This window comes from Amphiura filiformis, chromosome 11 (assembly GCF_039555335.1).
Source record: "Amphiura filiformis chromosome 11, Afil_fr2py, whole genome shotgun sequence".
In the NCBI taxonomy this organism is placed as follows: Eukaryota; Metazoa; Echinodermata; class Ophiuroidea; order Amphilepidida; family Amphiuridae; genus Amphiura; species Amphiura filiformis.
In genome coordinates, this window is record NC_092638.1 from 15,844,227 (window position 1) to 15,861,954 (window position 17,728).

The 17,728-nt window shown below is 35.3% G+C and overlaps 1 protein-coding gene across 1 annotated transcript; it reads left to right on the forward strand.

Moving 5' to 3' along the window:
- Positions 1-1,188: 1,188 nt before the first annotated feature.
- On the forward strand, positions 1,189-16,549 carry LOC140164415 (uncharacterized). The gene is made up of 4 exons (XM_072187695.1): positions 1,189-2,189; positions 8,389-8,472; positions 12,773-12,936; positions 16,031-16,549. Exons 1-4 carry the CDS (start codon positions 2,069-2,071, stop codon positions 16,115-16,117), a joined length of 456 nt encoding a protein of 151 aa, XP_072043796.1. The 5' UTR covers positions 1,189-2,068; the 3' UTR covers positions 16,118-16,549.
- The last annotated feature ends 1,179 nt before the right edge of the window (positions 16,550-17,728 follow it).

The window sequence follows — 17,728 nt, forward strand, 5'->3', positions numbered from 1 at the left end:
CAAGCAAGGTGTATGTAAGGCTGGGATGTTTGTATGTAATGTGTGTGGTACATTGTATGCTGGTACATACACTGAATAGTGTTATTTGTACATAGATGGGTTATTTGGGGGGTTATTTGTACACAGATTGAGTTATTTGATCATTACACCAGTTGTTGAGGAATTGTTATCAAAAAAAATTGACATTTAGATGAACAATACCATTTTATATATGGCCGGACAAACTGTAGCACGAGTTACCGTAGCACGAGTTACCATGTTTCTTGCCAGTCAATGTAAAACTATGAGGGGCACAACTTTTTAAGGTATACCAAAACAAACCTTATTATAGCAATTACTTATCATATAATCAATAAGGCTTTAGTGTTTTTTGTTTTAGCACACCATCAAAATAAAAATGAGTGATTTTTAAGCATGTCCTCTGCTCGTAGCACGAGTTACCGATTTTACAGCTGTCCCATACATACAAAAGTTGATATCCTGAATTAGCAATACTATGAGGATCTAGCCTTGAATGTTGGGTATTAAAATACAAAAATACAGATTCCAATCAAATCAATTTAAAAGCTGGAGCACAAAGTATGTAAAAGGACGCCATAAAGTGTAGCACGAGTTACCGTGGAATTGCCCATATATTATGTTTTATTGAAATACACACATGTGCAAGTGCAGCAATACCTAACAATAACATAACAATTAACATGGTTGTATAGTAAAACCATTAATGCAGTATAGATTCGCAGCATTATACAAAAGCCAAAAAACAAAAAAGAATCTTTTAAAATCAATCTCCATTTTTATAATGAGAATATGATTTCTCTGTGGCTTTAACAATCTCAATTGTTAATATTAAAAGATATCTCAAGGCACAACAATAATAAAATAATTTGGTATTACAATATCACAGTCATTAACAAAATGTTTTCTGGCATTTTTGGTAAGAAAAAGAACAATTGTGGTATTGTTCTATAAATTTTATGACAATTTTTAAGAACATGGTCACTCCTGAATATGACGATTATGTAACCACTCACATGCAATATTAATGCATATAAACGAACCACTACTTATATTTAATTCAGATTTATATAGAACGCATTGAACTAAATCAAAGTGTGCCACCTAGAGGACCCCCATTGTTGTAATGGACTAGCGAAATTGTAGAAAATAATTTTCATTCAATACTGGATTTAATATCGTGCAACAGGTTGCGTGTGCCCAGGCTGCTTAGCTGATAGAAATCGGGTGCAGAAGGATTATTATTTGCGAAACTGTAATTTGTGTTGAATTATTATGAAAATTGGTACCAACATTTAATGGCGTATGAACATTGTTGTTCAATTGTTATTTTGAGACTTGGTCTTAATTATACTAGTTATTACATGCTTGTTCGCTTGATTTAATTATAGAGGTGTGCCGGGGAGGTGTGTCGTAAGTGGACCGTGGGTGATCTACGAAAGAATTTTAAACGTCACCCACGACATTATGCTATATGGGAACGTGACAATCCAATCTGTGGCAAATGTGATTTCAGTATCTTCTTTTACTGACAACTGACCGTAAACATTTCGGATCAAAACGAGCCTCAACGAAAATTACGGATAAGAAAATTACAACCATCATGACATAGTTGTGGACCTGCGACACCATTATTTTATACATCTTAACTTTACAAATCTGCAAAAGTGTTAATAGTTCGTAACGCAGTTAAGTTCCACATCCGCCAAGAAAGTTTTTGGCACCGTTATCAATCTTACAGCTTCTTACGTCCTGATGGACGTATACGTCGTACTGGTAGTACAAATCTTCGAGGTATGTTTACATGGTAGTGGTTTATTGATTTTTAAAGCTTGAACATTAAAACTGAAGAAAATGCTGCTGAAGATAATGGACGGTTTCAAGAAAACAAAATGAACTCGAGACAAGGATGTCAAATGCTGGATATATCCGGGACGGTTTACATCTGAACATTTGAAGTGTGCCACAGGGCCATTCCTGGGGCCATTTATATTCTTCATATCTTCAAAGGCGATCTTAACTGCAACAACAAAAAAAATAAATAAAAACAATGGCAAGAACTATTCAGACTAAAGGTTCAGAATGTTGGAAGTTATGGGTGAATCTGTTGAGCTTGATGTTAATTCTGGTGCAATTGTGTCATACATGCAACGCTGCAATACCAAATCAAGGTAAGCGATTGTGTGCAGATCATGGGAAACGATGGATAGGTTTTATATTTGTTTTTCAGTACAATAGTAATAAAGGAAAAGTTGGTGACAAAAGATGAAAAGAGAGTTTGAAAGTGTGCTCAATCAATCAAATACGAACGTGATTTAATTTGTAACTAGCCTAACAATTTTGAAGTTTATGAGAAGTTGTGAGAGTATAGTAATAAAAGGAGCGTGCATTTTGATGGTTTAAAGTTTAAATCAATGGATGTTTAGAATTAAGATTGTTGCCATCGTAATACAAGTAGCTACAAGTGGCATATGCTATACAGACTGTATCAAAATGATTGGTACCCATCGTCTTGACCAAAATTGATAGTTGTGTAACATTTTACCACATCAATTAATCTACAAATTACTCACTGTAAACTGATATATATAGGTACCAATCATTTTGATACACCCTGTATAGTAACAACACATCAAACACAAAACGTTTTCGACATTATTCGCAAAAGGTTAGAAAAGGTTGTCAGAAAACGTTTAATGTCGGGTTATATATATAAAGGGTATAAAGGGTACAAAACGTTTTCATAACATTTAAAAACATGTTTCGAAAATTTATGGAAAAAAATATAATGTTAAAAGTGTTGACGAAATATTAATTTGGCAAAAATGTTTGCCAAAAATATTTTATAACATATTGACAACATTTGAAACATATTGTTGTAGTATCATTTTCCATATACCAAACCCAAAACCCAAAATGTATATGCTGGGAACAACAGAAGATGCAAGAAAACGTCTGCAACACTATGACAGTATGAGCAGCATAACAAGTTCTCTCAATTTGCAATATCAGCAATACAATGCAAATAATTCAAAACAACAGCGACGACGACGACGAATCCAGCAACAATGTTACTGAGTAGCCCTAAAATACATGTATACTTTCCAGGACAGTTACATTATAAAAGGTTTTCTCAAAATTAGTATACCTGTTCAAGCCACGAACTTTTCAACGAAATCGTTGTATAAGTTAAGTTCAATGTACAATTTCTGTCATCTCAGGAATTGTATGTTATAGCTTTTCCCACTTCGTCTAAATCCATTTAGTTCCAATTTACTATCTGGTCAATATAATAGTCCAATTTCCATTTTGTCTAATTACCAATATTACATGGTCTTGCATTTCGTCCAATTCGGTTTGGTACAAGTGATAACTGGGCGAAATAACAGACCAAATGAAAATGCTACAAAAAAGGCAATGTTGGACTATTTTGTGTGGATCAAATAAAACTGCAAAAATGGTACTAAGCCGTGTATAGCTATATATTAGGGCTTTATAGTGAAACTTGACCGAAAATATATTGATATCTTATTAGGAACAGAACAATATCATAATGGCATGTTGTAATTGAGTCAAACAAAATACCACGTATATTTTAAATAAATAATGAAGAAAATGTCAGTTTATGGCTGTAGTGCAGCTGAACTTTCCACTAGATTATTTAAACCTTTTTGAGTCGCTTTAGAAATAATTATTTGTGGAATGTCAGATGCTTTGTACCAGAAACTAAAGCAAGAAAAGGCTTTTCAAACTTCATCAAAGTCGAAACCTGCAGATATATCGCGTTGACATATGCTTAAATGCGTATCTCGTAAGAATTAAGTCCCGATACATGTATGAACACCAATAAAACTACGGAGTCACTCCCGTGCCGATTTGTGGTATGGGGCTAGAAAAGAAAGGCTGAAATATATGAACTTTTTTAAAAATGATAATATTGCTGCGTGTCGTGTTGCCAGGCAAAACCCATTGAGAGAGCAATATGTTATTTAAACTCAAAATGCTCAAGATCTTGGGAGAAAAACCGAAGTAATATTTAATTGCCAAGAGGTCAGGGATTAAAGGTGAAATGGATTATAAAATTGGGTATAATCGGATGTTAAACTTAGAGTTTTGGAGCAAAACCGAAATCACATTGCCAGAAGTGCGCAGAAAAGAATCAAAGGGGTTGCCAACTTAGACAAGTTAAGCCCAAACTGCTTGAATGCGAATTTTAAACAAAATGTTGACATATTGATGCCTAAATCGTAATGACGGCATGGCATACCCAAATGTTGGTACGAGTTGTATAAAGTTACGGAAATACAATGAAAGATATGCACAACAAGTTGCAGAACCATTGTAGTGAAAATTGTAGATTATGTACCGATAAAAGAATACAATATGTGACGTGTCATGTCAAAAGGAGACACTTTTGGGCAGGATCGTAAATGGAGAAATAGCCAAAAATCTGCCGGTGGGTGATTTTTTCACAATTTGGGTTTGTTGCAAATTTGTGATGTTATTAATGTTAAAAATATTGTCTGATAGTTTCAGACCGGAATATAACTCGCATCTTGTATTTTTTGAGACATTTTTCAAGGTAATTCCTACTCTCAACATTGTTAATAATATTTTTAAAGGCCGATATCTCAATTTCCAATTTTATAATACCATAACTTCGGAACTCAATATCTTCGCTTAGGAATGTCCGATTTCATTGGGGAAAACGGCGTTGTGGAGTAAAATATCTCTATATTTAAGATGTGTAAAAACCTCAAAATTGATAACCTGCCCAAAAGTGTCTCCTTTTGTCATGACACGTCACATATGATCTTTCTCAAGTTTGGATAGTTCAGTATAAATGAATTTAGGCATTTAGGCTACTTTGTAATAAAGTATATTAAATTATTCACTGGGGAAGTTATTTACTGAGTGATTGATACTATAAGTTACATTCAAACTGGTCATAATCACTTTATGCAATGTGCATCAGATTTAGATAGCATGTCTAAATGTTTAGCGCTGCCTGACGATAATGTTTAGCGCTGTCTACTGACGATAGCATAATGTTTAACACTGTCTACTGATAATAATAGTCGTAATAGTATCTAGACTGAATCTAGTCCGTAAGCCATTAAATATTTTATTCTTTCTTTGGTATCAATACCCAATAAATAGAAAATGCATAAATATAAATAAAAATCTGAATAATAAACATGATAGATACACAGTATTATATGATTCATGGGGTGCGGGGGACAAATTGAGTTCACCACAAAATTCGCGTTGTAATACACATGTATAACATGAACATAAACACCTAATAATAATAATTGTAGAGATTAGTATCTCATTATATTTTTCCAAATGACTAACTTTAGGCTTGGCTTCGTCAGTATGTAAAATACAAACATGCCGCCTATGCCGATACAATTTAACCACTGGGCTTACAAAGATATACCTTTAAAGACTTATCTTTTTTGTTTTGTAGGCCCAGTGAATAATAGCTATAAAATATAGGCCTAAATAATATAATATATAGTGGGAAAAACTACATGTGCGTATCAAAATGAACAAAAGTTTTGCAAAGCATGTTCCAGGTGCTTCATCTGACACTGACAGATAAACAAACAGTTTGATGTCCTTATCGTGCACATAGAGATCAAAAAGTGATTTTTCCTAGACCGGCGTCTTCGTTAACTAATTAAATAGTTTTGGTCACCAAAAGTCTCATACTGAGGGGTGGGTGTGTGTGTGTGTGGGGGGGGGATTACAGGGGTTAGGTCTTCTCTACAATAGTCCTACTCTCTGACTATGATCTAAACATGGAAGTGTTTCGTACTTCCGTGGTCTAAAGATCTTCTGTCATTTGTACTTAATTTGTATAAGTCGGCAAGCTTCTTACATAAAATTACAAGCAAACTTAGAAATCACTTTGAAAGAGTCCTAGCTTCAAAACAAGTGTACCGTAATAATAATTTGTAATTGGCCTTCGTATTGGTTCAGGTTCATTTGCACACTATAAAGATACTTAATTCACCATATCGGAAACTATTAGGTCGGCAACGCTTTGTCATCACAAAGTTTTATTTCTTCTGAACACCAAGGTGGAACCACGAAATGATCATTAAGGTTTCGCTTATACGAAATCTATAGGCGAGTGGGATGATAGGAGCCACATTTTGTCATGTACTGATTTCTGAACAAAAATTAATCCATTGATCTTACATCCCTTAAAAGGGCATTTCGTGATCCACAGCCTCATCCCCCCACTTTTCTCAAAAAAAGTTGAGCTTTTTACATCACTGGAAACCTCTGGCTACATAATGTTTATGTACAAAATATTTCTTGCAGATTAATTCGTTTAGCAAAGATATCGTGAAATTTGAATTTCGTTCTGGTGCACCAGAACGAAATTACAACGCATATGGCGCAGTGTAATACATATAGGCCTAATCATGCATAACTCGCGAACGCAAAATCGGAATCAACTGAAATTTTGGGAATAGGTTTTTTTCGTGGATATGTAATGAAAAATGACATAAATAGAGGATGCTAGGATCACGAAATACTCCTTTAAGTTATAGAAAAGTTCGGATTTCCGAACTTCATGTCCAGTCATGATTGTTGGAATTCAGACTTTTAAAGTGTCCAATGGCAAAAAAATCCAGCAAAGCATAATTGCATTTCCAAGCCTTTTCCATTTTTTACGACATGGCATAACTGGGCATCAACAGCTGCTGACGAGCTGCTGACGAGGAAGCACCCAGAAAGCAATTAACCTCCCTGCTGAAGCTGGCCTTTGATCTAGTGGCTGGAATACAGGCAGGAAGAGAATTCCATAGTTGTTTTCAGAAAGCAAACTTGGAAATCCAGATATTTCTTTTATTGAAAAGTTACTCCTCTCTTATAGGGGGTGTGCACTTATTTTCTGGAATAGCCCAGCCCATCAGTGGTTCAATTCCCACTGTGACATGTCAGAGTCGTGATCTTTTCGTTCTCTCATTTTACATTATGTCAGTATGCCTAAACATCACAAAGTCGAGTTTAAGGTTTGACACTATTTTAAAGTGCTGCGATTTGGTAGTTCACAGCATCTTGCGAATGGTAGTCAGCTTTGGCAAAAATCGCATTGCTCATTTCATAGCGAGTGTTTATTATAGGCCAAGAAGACAACTATCACAGATATACTTTTGTAGGTCCTGTGGTTGTTGAGTTATGTTGTAGGCGGTGTAGGCGGGCTGAAACACGTACATAACTCATTAACAACGATAAACCAAGCAAGGTTTGAAAGTATGGTTTGTAGAATGAACTTTTGCAAAACATCAAAGTGTTGTTTTTTGATTGATTTGCATAATGAAAATCGATATTTTTTGGCTGCTTCGACCAACAGTGCCTTGTCTACCCTTAAATACGATATATTTTGTAATGTTTGATCACCGTGATTTGCTTTCTTTATTGACTTGATTATATACTAGTAAGTAAACACAATTTCAGTTGTATTTTAAGACAATGACCCAGAAAAGGTCACGAAAACAAATTTTATGGCCGATTTCACACCAAATCGATTTATCGTGCAACAATATCATGGTCATTCGGAACAAATAAAACTCAATTAACTGTCAGAAACTTTAAGCTCAATCATTAAGATACAAGTTCGTCTTTATTTGTTATAATTTTTCTAATTGACTGAACTTCCTGGATACGGTACATTTATTCCTTTTGTAATATTCTTGTAGCAGATTTGTTCATATACATGTTCAGGTGTCTGTGCCATGGTGACTGCGTTTGTCCATGGTTTGTCGGCATACATCAAAATTAGCAGTTTAACACTATATTTATCATCGCACGTTTGATTTATACGTGATTATTTTTCATGTATTTTATTGCTGAAAACGAAGAGAATAATTACGCGCAAACATTGCCTTGTGGCAGTTGAGATTAAACTTAACAGTGTCAAGAATGTCCTTTCTTGACTCAAAGGCTAACAGTGGACCTAAACATAATTTGTTGGGAGTGGTTCCTTTCCTTTCCTTGTTCTTTATCTTCAATTCTGTTTTAGTTTATTTCCTTTCTATAGACCAGCGTGGATGAGGCTTTTAGCCTGGCTTGTAATTTTGCTTGAACCTGGTAACATCAGGACCCAAGTCACTTGGAAAGTGTGTAGCGGAGCAACCGTTTAGGCCCAAGCAAATGAATAAATAAGTAAATAAATAAATAAATAAATAATAATAATACAAATCACAATACACCTATTACCCACTCCCAATGCAACAGGCTTGCTTGCAAGGTAACACTATAAATGTACAATTCCGTTATACTTCTCAGGGCAGGCTATAAAAGATTATAGATACATAAAAGTTTTTCCCCATTTCATATTTTTCAAAGGATCGACCGCATCTGGTCCAGACAGAGTTACGGGAGAAAACAGTACAACTGTGAAAACATTACAAGGATATGGAACACAAAAAGGTAGGTTATTAAAACATAGCAATGCTAGAATAAGATGTTATCTACTGATGACGACCTTTACCTTTACCTACTGATGATAGCAATGCTAGAATAAGATGCTATCTACTGATTATAGCAATGCTAGAATAAGATGTTATCTACTGATGACGACCTTTACCTTTACCTACTGATGATAGCAATGCTAGAATAAGATGCTATCTACTGATTATAGCAATGCTAGAATAAGATGTTATCTACTGATGACGACCTTTACCTTTACCTACTGATGATAGCAATGCTAGAATAAGATGCTATCTACTGATTATAGCAATGCTAGAATAAGATGTTATCTACTGATGACGACCTTTACCTTTACCTACTGATGATAGCAATGCTAGAATAAGATGCTATCTACTGATTATAGCAATGCTAGAATAAGATGTTATCTACTGATGATAGCAATGCTAGAATAAGATGTTATCTACTGATGATAGCAATGCTAGAACAAGACGCTATCTACTGATGATAGCAATGCTAGAATAAGATGTTATCTACTGATGATAGCAATACAGAATAAGATGCTATCTACTGATTATAGCAATGCTAGAATAAGATGTTATCTACTGATGATAGCAATGCTAGAATAAGATGTTATCTACTGATGATATCAATGCTAGAATAAGATGTTATCTACTGATGATAGCAATGCTAGAATAAGATGTTACCGTAAACGTTCGCCTAATGGCGCTTTTGGATTCTTAAAATGTGAGAGCGCCATCCTTGTAAAATCTCAACAGCATTAAGGATACGTGTATGTTAAATTGAGCAACCTGGACATAATGCCTCAGAAAAAATATCGTGACATGACCCAATACTTTAGGTCACTAGGTTAGTTGCTAGAGCAGCAAATGTTTTTGGGTTTCTTCAGGTATTCTTTCTCAAAGTGTTATTGGACTTAATTTGTAAATCGATTCATACGTTATACCTAACTCATTTTGGTAAATCTTTTTATAACATTGTAATTTCTTCATATTTTTTCAATATTCTTCAGTTCAAAATTACACCCTTCTATTGTCTGACCCGTTAGCTCAATCGGTAGAGGGTACGCCTTGAATGGTGAATGATACCTGTTCGAATCTTGATTTCTGCCCCCACTTTTATGTGAAGAAGGGTCAAGAAATGTTTTTGGATTTTGTCCCCATTTTACGAAAGAATATTGTGAATTTTTTTAAATTTAATTTTAATTTTCTTATTTTTTTTTAGATAAATAGGCACTGCGAACAAACGGCAACAAAAACCGCTGACAAAATTTTCTCCACCTGCTACCTATCAATGCGTGATATATTCCACTACATTTAACAGTTAAATGACCTTTGAAAAATAGAACGGCCTCAATGTTTCAAATTGTGTTACTACATTACTTTATTCATTTATGCATTATAAATGATCAGCTATTTTTCTTTTCTTAAAAGGATCGAACCCAAGTAGATCAGACCATTGATCATATAACTATCAGACCACGGAGTAGTTACGTAACTCCGTGATGGTATCGGAACCAAGCACTGTTGGCGTCACGCTATTTTGGTATGCCTTTTTTGTGTACTGGTTCATTACTTAAGCGCGTGATCCCGTTGACATAGTAACATTAAGTAACTTCGATACCGGGCTTCTGAACTGAATAGTTGTTGAGTGCACATAATATGGAAAGCCATTGGGGTATTGTGTGCCTACCAAAGCGCCTTATAACATGTTCTCATTGTGTTGTGGAATCCTAGCCAGTATTCAATGATAGCTATAGAGGCCTTGCGTTTATCGATTGGCTCCAAACAAAAGATTTGAACCGGTTTCTTTCCCGTAATCATGGCGCAGTGCAATCCATTCAATCAAATGTTGTCATCAACCTATTTGATCGTTATCATCGTAGTGCATTTTGTTATGTGTGTGAGGTCGCGGTAGATGCAAATCATGCTTTTATGGAATGCATTTGAGTAGTCCGCCACTAGATTTACGGGATGATACGTCATATACACAGTCTCTATTCAGTTGGTCGTTGTATGATTTTGTTCGTTCACTCATTCAAATTTTATTTATATCATTTGAAGACTGAGCCTATTATGATACATCCTCCGTGGAACAGTTTCAAACAAATATAGCTAGGGATTATTGGGGCAGAGATTATCTTTTGAATCCTCTTAGAGGGCTATCATTTTTTTTTTTTTTCGGAAGGGGGGTCCCAAATTTACAAAAAGTCTGTGTCAATAAAATTGCGCACCCCCTATTGCGGCAACAAAAATTTTATGATCCCAAACCCCATAATTGTATTGAAATCAGTCTTTTTGAATAAAATAACACACTTTCTGTGGTCATCGTGTGACTCCCTACATTTTGGTCATAAAACATTTTATGACCCACTGCTATTATTCTTTCCAAGACTTTATGACCCCCGTATATTTGGGACCCCCTTCGAATAAAATGATATACCTCTTATGACCACTGATGCATAGGCAAGGACACTCGCGCGAATTGAAAGTTCGTCTCACACACATGACAAATGCTAGATACAATCAAATAGGTTCATTACAACATTTGATTGAATGGACTGAGTTACTTTAAAATGAAACGAAAAAACAAAGAATCATGAAAAAAGACACATACAAGATAAAATAATAAAATAATATAAACAATGTTAAAGATAAAATCAAGAAAATAGAGAATAAAATTTCCTCAAATCAGAAAAAAAACCATTGACAGATATCATAATCTGTCAGAAATTACTGCATGAGATTCGAACCATCAATCTTCTCCACAAGTTCTCTTTATCCTCGCACTATAGTCTAATGCTCTGCTCACTGGGCCACAACGTATCAGGTGAATGATTACCGTATTGTCATGAACAAGTTTGTCCGATCTTGCTCATAATTGTATGTGTCCATAGGTTTCATCCTTTAACTACACGTACCCTTAATGATCAGTGATAATAGTCGGCTTTTACAGGGATGGCGCTCTCTCATTTCCATGAACTCCATACCGCCATTAGGCGAACGTTTACGGTATTTACTGATGATAGCAATGCTACAATAAGATGTTATCTACTGAGGATAGCAATGCTAGAATAAGATGTTATCTACTGATGATAGCAATGCTAGAATAAGATGCTACCCAGCAAACACAAAACGTTTTGGACATCATTCGCAAAAGGTTATAAAAGGTTGTCAGAAAACGTTTAAATGTCGGGTTATATAAAGGGTATATTAAGGGTATAAAACGTTTTCATAACCTTAAAAAAACATTTTTTGATAATCTACTACTCAGCAAATAAAAATGTTTTACAGAAAACGTTTTAATATCGGGTTATATAAAGGGTATAAAAACGTTTTAATAACATTCCAAAAACATTCTTGAAAATTGATACAAAACATTCTAAACAGAATGATATTTTGCGGTTGAAAAAATATTTTTCGAAAAACGTTTGCCCAAGATATTTTCAATAACGTTTTAAAAACGTTTTCATGACCTTTATATAACCCGACATTTAAATGTTTTAAAAGGTTTTGAAAAAAACATTTTAAGAACATTTCTGTGTTTGCTGGGTTGAAATATTTTAACATAATGTTATTTAAGTATTGACACAATATTTGGCAAAAATGTTTGCAAAAATAGTTTACAATAACATTTTTCGAAAACATTTAAAAATATTGTTGTAGTGTGTTTTCATACAAAACGTTTTAAAACGTTATCATGACCTTTATATAACCCGACATTTTAATGTTATTAAAACGTTTTTACCTAAACCAAAAGCCACAATATAACTTATTTAAAACATTATTAAAACGTTTTTGTGTTTGCTGGGTATCTAGTGATGATAGCAATGCTAGAATAAGATGCTATCTAGTGATGATAGCAATGCTATAAGATGCTATCTACTGATGTATGAGTTTATTCAAGCGCACATGATCACTGACGTAAGGATAGCAAGACACCCATGTCCCCTTCGCCCCCCACACACACACACCCCAACCACACAAACACCTATGTTATTAAAACATGCAGTAGCTGCAGGTAATGGAAAGATAACTTTAATGCACAACTTATTCAAGAACACAAAATAACACAACATATAGGCCGGGCATATAGATAGCAAGACTTGTATGCATACATTTATATACTCAAGAACACAAAAAAACCAGACATGGAGACAGCAAGAAAACACACAAAATCCATGGAAAAACACATAGCATCATTTGTGTGTCAAGTATGTGCTATACTAAGGATTTGATTTTGTTTTAAACATCCTATATATTTTCTCAATATTACATTTCAGATAATCCTGTACCTGCAACAGTAGCCTACAAGATGACACACCATCACTCCTCTGTAGCCATCATTGGAGCAGCCATGGGCACTCTTCTCTCCATCTTTCTTATAGCATGGTGTATTTATGCTAAGCAGTTTCCAACCTCTAAATCAGGACAGGCGCTCATCAGAGTAAGTTCAATATAAGTTGTTATGATTGTGGCAGGAGTGTAAACCAAAGTAGGGGTATATGTTAGGTAGTGTTCAGAAATACTTTGGTGGTGGTGGCAGTTAGCAACCTGGACAACCGATTCTTTTGTTTAGCAAGGCTCACTCAGTCATTTAATGTGGCAATACAAACGATCGAATTTGGTGTTGAAACGAGCTAAATTTTGAGTTACACCTTTTCAATGTAAAATTAATTTTCTCGGCTAAATGAAATGCAATCATTTTCATTTTTTCAGTAAATGTCAGGTCAAATTGTAGTGCTTGATACTTATTTTTTTTTTTTTCAAATCCTAGTGTTAAACTTAGGCGTGAAATTCAGTCATTTCGTGTAAGATTTTCGATTTTGATAGGCTTAAACTCTGCCCGCGAGCCTTTTCTTGGATCAACCTTTTAGCTTTTCAAAGTAATATAGTTCGCTAATGAAGGATTTTCCCCAACTTTCTAACGCACATCACCGTGAGCGATATATCATAGTTTTGTCAGAATTTACGTTTTGATTTCACCATTTTTTCACCGGCTGAAATTTTTCAAAATCAACGCGTGAAATATAAGGCTAATAATACTAGCATTGTGGATCGATATCCCTGGGTTTAATAGGAATACCGGCATGATACAGTGTTGCCAGAACTTCAATATAGCAACGAAATAATTAATTCCCAGGCCTAATAGCGCTCCTATACTGATCATGTTTATAGCACGATGAGGATATTTCATCATCACGTGAGTGATTCGGACCAATGTGTTGAAATTTGCTTCTCCTCAAAACAACTTTGCCCGAAGGCTTACATGCAATTGGGCAATATTTTAAACAAAACTTTCTTTTACAAAACATTGTATTACGCTGTATGTTTTATGATCAAGCAAACTGTTTGGAACACACTTCCAAAGAAATAACCTTCGTAACCAGTAACGCCCCGGCGTAACGCCCCAGACTTTCGTTATTTAAACGCCAGAAATAGATTGTCCTTATAAGAACCATCAGAGATTGTGGCTTATAAGAACCGTTCATTATCATTGTTAACTTAAACAGGTTTTGTTTTTAAACATCTTTATAAATTGATTGTTTTTATGTTTGTTTGTAAATTTCGTGCTTTACGCGCTTTGAGTTCCTCATCAGAGATTGTGCCTTATAAGAACCATTCATTTTCATTATTAACTTAAACAGGTTTTTGTTTTTAAACAAAAACAAAAATTGCTTGCCTAAAAACAGAATAACTTGGATGTTAATACTTGACGTAGTGTTTCAATTGTCATGAAGGTGACTGGGTATGGTGCCTTTTGTTTGTGTTTGTTTGAAACTGCTTTTGGAAACCCACCGAAAGTCATAGGCCCTAATGAAGCAGCCAAAACAATACCAGGTTAAACATGGAAGTTTATAAAAACTTATTAAATAACCTTAAGGAAAAAACAAACATTTGTGGCAACAATAAGCCTTGCATTGAAAGTCATGGTTAAAGTGTGTTGATTACCACACCAAAGTTTCCCTACATACACCCCCCCACTACCCACCTCACACACCTCTGCACCCACCCCACCCTATAGGCCTACATGTACATGATATTACATAATAATATATACATTTAGGTATAGCGCTTAATTATGACAAATATGGTTAGGCCTATATATAGGCCTACATGTCAAATTAAAAACAAACCAGAACACTGATGAATCTCTACAGAAACCCGAACACAAGTCTGAAGGGTGTAATGAAAATGGCAACCCGCGATGGGGGGGGGGGGGGGGGGAGGTCATACAAAATTCACATGGAGATAGGAGGGACAGAAGATTAAAATCCCCTATAATAACACGCTAATTTTTCTAGGTTTGGACCGTGGATTTTCATGAACCTCAAGCGTGCGTCTCTTAATAACTAACCTAGGTAAACAAACACACAGACAGACAAAATGGTTTTCATCATCATGGAATCCATATAAATTGAAATTGCAGGCTATCACGGGAGCAATTCCGTAAAAAGCTCGCAGGCGAACTCAAGGCCTATAAAATCATAAATATCACACTAAAAGATACAATTTGATGCTTAATTTTAACACCAGGATTAAAAAAAAATGTATATCCAAGCACCAAGTTTTTAACTGACATTACTGAAGAAAAAAAAAAATATTGCTTTATATTTGACCGAGAAAATTAATTTCATAGCAAAAAGGTGTATCTCTGAATTGTGCTGATTTTAACATGTATCGATCGACTGTTAGCGCGACTAAGCATTTCTAAAGAATCGGTTGTCCAGGTAGGTGACTGGTGGGGCAAGTAACTTGAAATTGCATGTATAAAATCCTTTTTTACTCCCCCCTGTAAAACCCCAAACCCGAAACTTTTTTTACCCTTCCTGTACTTTGTGTGCCTCATAGAGGAGTTATTGGTAAACGCCCTGTGCAAAGTCAGGGAATGGCTCACAAAGGCCAAACGATTGCAAATTGGACTATTCCATTTAAAATCCACCCTATATGGCAATGGCAGGCATGACCTTAATCATGTTAATAGCTCTTAATCTCCCAAACAGAGTGTATATTTCAAATGGATTGGGCCCAATCACATATTCCCATTCAAGTTTCATACTCCCTGTGTGAAAAATCTTCCATAGGGGGTGCGTGGATTTAACTGAATACCCCATCTCAAACAAGTTGCACCTTTTGGTTGAAAATACCTTTGCCTTTGTGGTGTGTGTGAACCATGCAGAGCCTGAGAACATTATGGAGGGGGGGGGGGCAGTGCAGCCTGTAATGAAGTTAGACACAGTACAGAATGATGAATACATTTATCTCTATAATCGGTTAATTGGGTAGCTTTAAAAAGGGGTAAAATCCAAGAACAAGCAAATAACTAAAACAAAAACCAAAAAAAGTTCAGGTTTGAAATGTAAGGATGCTTTTTAAACTAAATACTCATCAACATTTTTAAATTCTTAAAAGATCTTGCCATTTTAATAAATCATCTCAAGTACTGATCTCGTTAACACAGCTTTATAACTGTAAAATAATCAAAAACTTATTAGCAAGAAGCACGATAACATACCAGTTTGTCTCTATTTTTGTTTCAGATAAAATACACAATTCAAAAGCGACAACCAGAATTAAATGCATATCATTCAGTACAGAACTGTCCAGAAAACAGCGTACCAGTATGACAACTGGTAAAACAAAGGAGACATACACTTTTGGGAGGATAGACATTCAATAACTGTTATCTTTATTCTAACGGAAGAGGATGGATCTATTTTCTGCAAACTTACATTGATTTGGACCGAACTCTTACCAAAGCAAACTTAATTTATGTTTATATACTATAGTACTTCAATTTGGTAAATTTGTATTATACTTGTATTTATTCTTTTATACTTAGTATAAGGATATAGGGCAAAACATACCCCTTAGACTAATGATATCTGGTCCTCTATCTGATTTAATGATGAAGCAAGAGCACAACTGGGTTCACTTTGTTGTTAGGTTTAAAGAGGCGTGGTCCGATTTTGCATGTTCTGTTTTCTATCTTAGAATGATGCCTACCTTTTAAAACAATTTGTTTCCAAATTTTGAGTTGCATTACTGCAGCGGTTTTGATATGAGAAGCAGAAACGTGATGTATAACAATGCCCTATAGGATATAGTACATACACCTCCGGTGTGGTAACCACAAATCACTGTTTTTGTTCACACCATTTAAACAGAACATATCACTTAATTTTCACTGGGGTAATGAGAATAATATGAGCTTTCTTCTGATACCAAAATCTAATGAAAATGGGGGATGAGCCTGTCGATTGGGTCACAGACCTTTAAATGACTCGCTGAGAATAAGAGACTAAAGGTATTGTTTTAAGCCTGTCATACATATCAACACTTCATTTCTGCAAAACAAAATACTCCGAGCCCATACTAAAGTCCAGTTTCACAATACAACCGGCATACTGGGAAAAATAAAGCTGCTTGGGAGCTGCCAATGCTTGAACACAGGACCTCGGTGGTGCAATGCACACTACCACTATGATAACCCACTCCCCTAAAAAGTATTCTAAGAACAGTGAGTTATTTAATGTATCATGTGAGATCAGCGGCGTAGCTGGAATTTTTTCCAGAGGGGGCAAGCCTGTATGGGGCAGGGGCCCAAACTAGGGGGGCCCAAATAGACAATTTTGCCAGGCTTATTGATAATTGCATATCGTATGGATTCCAATATCTCTCTTTCCCTCCTCTCCCTGGCTCCTCTCCCTCTCTCTTTTTTCCTCTCTCCCTCCTTTTTCCACTTTTTTCCTTGCACTAGGGGGCGGGGCCCAAATAGGCAATTTTTGCCAGGGGGGGGGCGATTACCCCCTTTCCCCCCGGCAGCTACGCCACTGTGTGAGATGATTGATGGATGATAAAAGTAAACCTTTTTTTTTCTTCAATCATTTTATAACAAAGTTTATATTTATATATAAGATCATGTTTATGTAAATTTGTATTATAATATTCTTTTATATAATAATGTAGGCCAAAACTCCTTTAGACTGATGATATTTGGTCCTCTAACTATAGTTCCATGGCAAAGCAAAAGCATAAAATAGTAAAACATGATAGGGCCAAGGAAGTAACAATGATTTTTGTAAATGCCTATTTTTTCCCTGAGGATAAGGGGTGTATGGATGTACACTGGACATGCAGGAATAGCCCATTATGCTAGCAGTAAAGCAACGATCCAAATCATTGTGTCCATGGCTAGACCATTTCAGGTTTAGTCTGCTGAACTGTTGAGACACCTT

Bases quoted from the DNA above. Each gene is read 5' to 3' on its own strand.
- LOC140164415 (XM_072187695.1), top strand. From the start codon at position 2,069: ATGGCAAGAACTATTCAGACTAAAGGTTCAGAATGTTGGAAGTTATGG. The intron at 2,190-8,388 runs GTAAGCGATTGT...TATTTTTCAAAG, and splicing joins CGCTGCAATACCAAATCAAG to GATCGACCGCATCTGGTCCA. The intron at 12,937-16,030 runs GTAAGTTCAATA...TTTTTGTTTCAG, and splicing joins CAGGACAGGCGCTCATCAGA to ATAAAATACACAATTCAAAA.